Source organism: Diachasma alloeum, unplaced genomic scaffold (genome assembly GCF_001412515.2).
Source record: "Diachasma alloeum isolate Michigan unplaced genomic scaffold, Dall2.0 Dall_scaffold_00294, whole genome shotgun sequence".
Taxonomy (NCBI): Eukaryota; Metazoa; Arthropoda; class Insecta; order Hymenoptera; family Braconidae; genus Diachasma; species Diachasma alloeum.
The window spans coordinates 225,220-233,358 of NW_021680433.1; the positions used below are offsets into that span (position 1 = coordinate 225,220).

General features: G+C 37.8%; 1 protein-coding gene across 1 annotated transcript; it reads right to left on the minus strand.

The window, feature by feature from the left end:
• Positions 1-203: 203 nt before the first annotated feature.
• LOC107039146 (G2/mitotic-specific cyclin CYB1) lies at positions 204-4,266 on the minus strand. The gene is made up of 4 exons (XM_015258618.1): positions 3,437-4,266; positions 2,611-2,835; positions 1,872-2,240; positions 204-945 (listed from the first exon to the last, which is right to left on the minus strand). Exons 1-4 carry the CDS (start codon positions 4,103-4,105, stop codon positions 610-612), a joined length of 1,599 nt encoding a protein of 532 aa, XP_015114104.1. The 5' UTR covers positions 4,106-4,266; the 3' UTR covers positions 204-609.
• Positions 4,267-8,139: the final 3,873 nt, after the last annotated feature.

Sequence of the window (8,139 nt, forward strand, 5' to 3'; positions counted from 1 at the left end):
TCACCATTTTCATTTCTCTTTTTTTTTCTCTCTTTTTCTCACATCTAATTATCCTCAACATTGGACCACATGTACACAACTCCTGATAGAGATAATTTAATACTGTACAAAAGAAGTGTATTCTAAGCAGAAGGCCCTCGGACAATGGCCATTCGTAAGAATGTATGTTTCTTGCAATAAATAACGTTAAAGTTTTTGTTCAGTATATTTGATGATCTCGGCGTTTATTTTATGAGTATTGTTTAAAACATAATTGTAGTAGTTCGTAAATATTTTATCATTCCCATAATTTCTATGAGTGTAATCAACATATTGTAATAATTATTCTTTTACTTTAAAATAACTGTCTCCCTTCATTTATTAAAAAATATAATCCAAATAAATCTGCCGTAATAACATTAATCATCAATAAATCACAGTCATAATCGTTTTTTAAGACACAAATTACCTCATATTTTTAACTCTCATTCATAATTAAACCATACAATTCATATATTCATTTCCCTTCAATTAAGAATTCAAATAGTTTTTCATTCTTAAAAACTCCACGTGTAATAAATATAAAACAAATAGTACGAATAAATATTATTAAATAGTTTCTTTTTTAAATTAAATAATCGGTGGGACTAACTTCTGGATTTTATCAATGAGCTTCTTGGAGACTCTCCCAAACCTCGACTTATTGTACTTCTTGTGGACGACGTGACTCTTGGAGGAGCGGTAGCAGGACTCAATGATGTTTCTGATCATCAAAATACGACAGTGATTAATGTCCTCGTCCTGGAGCTTCTCGTTGGCGTATCCCGAGCGCCAGCGTTTGAAGAAGGTGCAGTGGAGGGTGTTCTCAGGCTCCATCACAAGAGTTATCGCTAGTTCTGCGGCTGCTGCTGACAGGAGGATTGGGGAGGTCTTCATAAGCTCTTCGTCGAAGAGAACTAGGTCCAGCTGACGTGAAAAATAATTTATTAATTATTTTTTTCTTCAACGTAAACACCATAATTTTTGCTTTCGAATGGAAGCATTGTAATCGACCAAATTGAAGTTTTGCTTTTTTTGTGTTATATCAACCCATTATGATCCAAAAAGTCCGAAAATGAAATTTTTAGACCGTGCCCGTACGTAAGTATGAATGAAACAATGGAATTCAATCTTTTTTTCCCTCAAATGTAGATCTTATTGAGCCCTATCCATCGCCATTAATTAAAATTCAATTCATTAATTCATTTGTTTAATTTTCGATTTTCGAACTATAGTTTATGCAATACAAAAGCAATTTCCCACTTGCTTTTATTGGAAGGTGTAGAGTTGATGGATGAATAATTTCATTCTTGAAAATTGATCGATTAATTATTTATTCATTTATAAAAGTGTGTGGAAAATTGCTTTCGTCAGAGCATAATCAATATATTTTTGGTAATGAATTGAAAATTTGTTTCTGAATGAAATTTCTATGCTGATCTTTTTTAAATTGAATTCAACATGTGCCAATGTTGGCCACCAACTCCAGTATTGGCGGCCAACATTACCCCAATTTTGGAGACCAATATTGCCTCGATGTTGACGACCAACATTACTCCAATGTTGGCAGCCGATATTATCTCAATGTTGGCGGCATTACCCCGACGTTGGCGACCAATATTAACTCGACCTTGGCGACCAACATGATCTAATGTTGCCGATCAACATCACTCCAATGCAGGCGACCAACATTAATGTTGGTAGACAAATTTCAGCAATTGCCCCAATGTTGGTAGCCGACATTGCCCCAGCATTAAATTTGTTTACCGCTCCCTGACCATTGCTTTCAAAATAAATTTATTCAACAACAAATGACGGAATCAATCTCATGATCAAAAGTAAACAAAAATTACCATGTAACCTCCGAAGTAGTAGATAGTCTCCCTCTGCTCCTCATCTATGAAGTCAGAGTAATCCAGCGCCAGCATGAAATAAACGAGCATCGATGAAAGGTCTGGATAGTTGATCTGGAACTTCAACGTCTGCATTATCTGAATCTCCCCGGATCGAACGTCGGCATCTGTGTAGAGTCCGTTTGAGAAACTGGCCATCTTCTGGGCCCCGGGGATGCGATAGGCGATGTAGTCCTTCTTCATGATGATCCAGAGGGCGCAGATCATAATGAGCTGGAGATTCTGGAGGGGAATTCTGCATGCCTGCAGCATGTCGTCGAAGATTCTGACAACCGGGTAGACCATGTTGGAGGGAAGGCAGTTGTGACTCTGAAATCATTTTACGTTTTAACGCTCGGAGACAACAAATCAAGAGAATTCCACTTTTCGACGTAACTTTATCTATTGGAAAAAATGCTTCAAATGATTTTTTAATACTTTTACATTCTACTTATTTCCTCTTTTTATTGAACAAAAAAAAATCAACTCACAAACTTTTAGCCGAAGAATTTCTATTAGAAAATATCTCAATAGAATAAGCTCTATTGAATAATGACATTCTATAGATTTTTTTTATAGAATATTTTCCATTAAACATTTCTATTGAAAAAAAATCGAACAAAAATCAATGGGAAGTTAAGAGAAATGCAATAGAATTGTCTAGAGAATTCGCTAGGTTTTCCATAGATGAGATACTTACGCTCACATGAAGCAAAAAATTAACGACAGTTTGCCTCTGATCAACACTAGCATTCAACTCTCGATAATTAGGAATGAATTGCTGAAATTTGTCTTTTTCCTCCTCGAAGAGCATGAACTCCTCCGGATAAAGCATCTGCATCGTATCTTTCCTCTCAGCCTCAAGCATCCTACGTTTCTCCTCTTCCTCCTCGTGATCCTGAATCGATTTGTGGAGCACTTTGATCTATAATCGCGACAAAACGAGAAGATAAATCATTGTTTTTTACTCAGGCAAAGAACCATCTTTCAAAATTACACGAATATCCCTTAAACGATTAATTGCAGCGATAAATGTCGTAAAATCTTTTTTGCAGCTGACAAAAATCCCCATAAAAAACAATTTATAACATTTTCTCTTAAACCTCTTACTGGCTTAGATAATTAGTCGTGAAGATACTTCTTCAAAACTCCTGATCTTACTGAGGAAAGAAAAACATGTTATAATAACACGAATAGCACCTAAACGATCCACTCTAGCAAAGCAAATGTTAATATCTTTTTTGTAGCTGATAAAATTCTCTATAACAAATATTTCATAATATTTTCTCTCAAACCTCTCCATAACCGAGATAATTAGGCCTAAAGGTGCTTCCCAAAAACTCTTGATCTCACCGACGAAAAGAAAAATATCTTTCAAAACACCGCGAATATCGCCTAAACGATCCACTCTACCAAAAAATATCACAAAATCACTATTGCAGACGATAAAATTCCCCAGAAAAAACATATTATCCCATTTTGTCCTAAACCTCACGATAGTCGAGATAACAGCCTTCCGCACTGACCCTTTTAGGCGAAGGTGGTGGAACATCATGCGGCGTGACCTTGCTGGGTTCAAAATGTTCCTGAATGATTTGCTTGACCCTCTCCGATGGTACCACGAGTCCCGGTGACTTGCTGGCCTCGTCGATCGGTTGTATTCTCTGGAGGCGCCTGAACCCCCTCTTGGCCTTGCCCTCGTCGACGTCCTCCTTGGCCACAGACTCCTGTCTCACGAAGAATTCCTTGGGCCTGGTGAAGGTCTCCTTGATCGTGGTCATGGGCAGCTGTCCATCGAGCATCGATGACGACGCCAGGACCTTCCGATTGAGCTTCTTCCACTCCTCGGTCTCCTTCGAGAGCCTCTCGTCGGCGTCCTCATCGAAGATCGAGAAGTTGGACTTGCTGAAGACCTCGGAGTTGCCCTGAGCCCTCCCCTGGAGGATATTCTGGTGATTGGGGGCTGCGTTGGAACGATTTACATTGCCGAAACGCTTCGGTATGCACCCCGTGGGCTCGTACATCTTCCTGATCTTCTCGTCCACCTCCCCACTGGCACCCGACGACGAACTCTTCTCCGGTCTTCTTATTATCGAACTCTTCGCGTTTTCCTTGTTCTCTTTGTCGGACGGGGACTTCGAATCCCGGCCGTGGTTCACGGGGGAGGGGGGCTTCCCCTGTGCGTTTTGAGACATTTTTGAATGTCTTCGAGGTGCCTCAACCCTTCGGTGGCTCAATTTTAGGTTTTTGTTGGGGGATTTTTATTTCTTGAAGGGATGAACGTGCTTTGATCTGAGGGCTCTGCGGGTTTTTGGTTTTATTGAATTGTGATTGCGATTTTTGGATGAGGAAGCGTTGGGTATTGAAAGTGAACTGGATTGACTTCCAAGCGTTAGGCGTAGAGAAACTCAGGGGATTATCCCCCCCTTGGGGGCTCTTGTGGTCTTGGGTTTATTGGGTGTGATGTTTACTGTTTTTGTGGGGTATGACTTTAGAATTTAAACCGGTGGGGAATATTAGAAATTTGTATCCTTTTTATGGGGACTTTTTATGGGATTGAGGCAGTCCCTAGAAACATACTCCAGTAGGAGTTGTTTGGTTTTTTTGGATTGTTCATGTTGAAAACAAAATTGTTTTGTGTAAAAATCGCACAAAGCGAACTTTTCACCCTTGCATTTTTCGGTAGGTGATATTCGCGGTATTTTGAAACATATTTTTCGTTTCGTTGATGAGATCAGGAGTTTTTGGGAAGCATCTTTAGGCATAATTATCTCGGTTATGGAGAGGTTTGAGAGAAAATATTATAAAATATTTTGTATAGAGAATTTTATCAGCTACAAAAAAGATATTAACATTTGCTTTGCTAGAGTGAATTGTTTAGGTGCTATTTGTGGTATTATAACATGTTTTTCTTTCCTCAGTAAGATCAGAAATTTTGGGGAAGTATCTTCACGACTAATTATCTAAGCCAGTAAGAGGTTTAAGAGAAAATGTCATAAATTGTTTTTTATGGGGATTTTTGTCAGCTGCAAAAAATATTTTACGACATTTATCGCCGTAATTAATCGTTTAGGGGATATTCGTGTAATTTTGAAAGATGGTTCTTTGCCTGAGCAAAAAACAATGATTTATCTTCTCGTTTTGTCGCGATTATAGATCAAAGTGCTCCACAAATCGATTCAGGATCACGAGGAGGAAGAGGAGAAACGCAGGAAGCTTGAGACTGAGAGGAAAGATAAGATGCAGATGCTTTACCTGGAGGAGTTCATGCTCTTCGAGGAGGAAAAGGACAAATTTCGAGAATTTACCCCTAATTATGGAGGGTTGAATGCTAGTGCTGATCAGAAAACCCAGCGAATTCTCTAGAAAATTCTATTACATTTCTATTGAACTTCCCATTAATTTTTGCTCGATTTTTTTTCAATAGAAATGTTTCCTCGTCTCAAAGGTTCTGAGGTTGAGTTGATTATGGTGTTTACGTTCACGAAAAAAAAAATTGATAAATTATTTTTCACGGCAGCTGGAGCTAGCTCCCTTCGACGAAGAGCTCATGAAGACCTGCCCAATCCTCCTGTCAGCAACAGCCGCAGAACTTGCGATAACTCTTGTGATGGAGCCTGAGAACACCCTCCACTGCACCTTCTTCAAACGCTAGCGCTCGGGATACGCCAACGAGAAGCTCCAGGACGAGGACATTAATCACTGTCGTATTTTGATGATCAGAAACATTATTGAGTCCTGCTACCGCTCCTCCAAGAGTAACGTCGTCCACAAGAAGTACAACAAGTCGAGGTATGGGAGAGTCTCCAAGAAGCTCATTGATAAAATGAGCTTTTTGGAGACTCTCCCATCCCAGACGTTAGTGTCACCGATTATTTAATTTAAAAAAGAAACTATTTAATAATATTTATTCGTACTGTTTGTTTTATATTTATTACACGTGGAGTTTTAAAGAATGAAAAATTATTTGAATAGATGAATTGTATGTTTTAATTATGAATGAGAGTTAAAAAGAGAAGGTAATTTGTGTCTTAAAAAAAAGATTATGTCTACGATTTATTGATGATTAATGTTATTACGGCAGATTTATTTGGATTATATTTTTTAATAAATGAAGGGAGACAGTTATTTTAAAGTAAAAGAATAATTATTACAATATGTTGATTACACTCATAGAAATTATGGGAATGATAAAATATTTACGAACTACTACAATTATGTTTTAAACAATACTCATAAAATAAACGCCGAGATCATCAAATATACTGAACAAAAACTTTAACGTTATTTATTGCAAGAAACATACATTCTTACGAATGGCCATTGTCCGAGGGCCTTCTGCTTAGAATACACTTCTTTTGTACAGTATTAAATTATCTCTATCAGAAGTTGTGTACATGTGGTCCAATGTGGAGGATAATTAGATGTGAGAAAAAGAGAGAAAAAAAAGAGAAATGAAAATGGTGATGAGACTCAACTTTCGAAAATTCATCGTGCAGGAATTGTTATGGGGTGCTGATGGTACATTTTTTTTCCAAAGTGAGAGATAAATAGGAAAAAATGTATACCTATATAGTACATATTTTTTTGATACACAATCGAAGTCGTTTGGGGTGTTTTGACCAAATTTGCGGAATTTCGAAAAGAAAAAATTCAAAATAAAATAGATCCAGGAGGATCCCCAACTTGTATGATGGCTCAAAATACTTCTTTTGATTATAAGAATTACTGAAAAAATGAAACAAATCAAAAGTGATATAATTTGCGAAATTAAACTTTTTCAACTTTTTTTTTCGAATATTGGTTATTATGAGGATCTAAGGATCGAAAAAAAAAATTACTGGAAATAGGCGTATAGGCGGTAAACATGGAAAATTTGAACGCTTAATAAATCAAAATCGGAGAAACAGAACTCACGTCATTGGAAAAAAGCCGACAAATGTAAAAAAAATTATATCTACAAACTGGGCTGCCGAAACAATCTGAAAAAATTTGAGAGATAGCTTTTCGACCCCCCCCNCCCCCCCCCCCACAAAAGTAGAAGAAATCGCCATTAATTTCCAGGAGGGCAAAGGTCAGCGGTTGACTCATTTGGCGTGGAATATTCAGAAACAAAATAAAAGAAATTGTGAATTTTTCCCAGAATTTTCCTGGTTTTTCCGAATTTTCATGGTATAATTGAACTGAAAAATCAAGTATTTTATTGATTTTCAGATGATGGGAACAGAAAATCAATGGATTATTTGATTTTTCACTGATAATATTTCCTGAAATTTCAATGGAAATTAAACATGACAAAAATTTTCGGGATTTAACACGGAAAATTCATACTGAAGAATCAGATTGATGAAGTATTCCTATTGGATGAAATTCAGCAAACACCACCCACAGTGACCACCACAAACATCCGATTGACGTCAAGAAACAATCTTCCCAGAACTTTATTCATTATTTTTTTCCTCCATGAATGAACCATTTTTCTTTCCACTTTCTCCTCCCTCCAGTACAAAGGACTCACATCCGCGTTTGGTTTTCCACAAATAGAGAGCTCGTTAATGCGTCATCGTACACGTATTCTTCATTCCACCCCTGAAGAAGACCAAACATAACACAAGCTGAGCATCTTTGCTCACTCAATTCTATATTTACGTGACAGTCATTCAACCCCGAAGTGAAAGAAAAAAATGGAAAACAGTGACACGTGGCGCTGTTTTTCTACTTTGAACTACACGTGCCCCCTTAATCCTTAATTCAAGCTGTCGGAGTAAGGGCAATTGCAATCGTTGGGGAATTTCCAGCGGGGAAAGTCCCGAAATTCGGGACCGCAAATGCCGTATCTGCAAAACATGTGGGAGGATAGGGGTCGGGGCTTATTGCATCCATAATATGCAGTAGGAAATGGACGAGAAGTGGCCACTATGAATATCCCCGGTGGCGCGCGTGTCGACCAGATGTCAAAGCCGATGAGGAAATTCCCAAAGGTCGAGACCATTCGGGCCGCTCCCCATTATACTCCCACCCCTCTTGGCTTTATTAGTGAATATTTTGGGGATTTCTGACCTTACATTGAGGGTCATATAGTCGATACGCGGAGGACAAAAGGTATAAAATCGATTTAAAGTCTTGAAAGTTGGCTACTTTATGTATTTTGATGTGCTGAAACCGAATATGTAATTTTTTTGCGAATAAGTTAGGCATTTAATAGTTATTAACAATTTAATTGTTTATA

Coding starts and splice junctions, on each gene's coding strand:
- LOC107039146 (XM_015258618.1), bottom strand. CDS start 4,105: ATGTCTCAAAACGCACAGGGGAAGCCCCCCTCCCCCGTGAACCACGGC. Junction 2,836..3,436: donor CACCACCTTCGCCTAAAAGG/GTCAGTGCGGAA, acceptor TCGCGATTATAG/ATCAAAGTGCTCCACAAATC. Junction 946..1,871: donor ACTACTTCGGAGGTTACATG/GTAATTTTTGTT, acceptor TTTTCACGTCAG/CTGGACCTAGTTCTCTTCGA.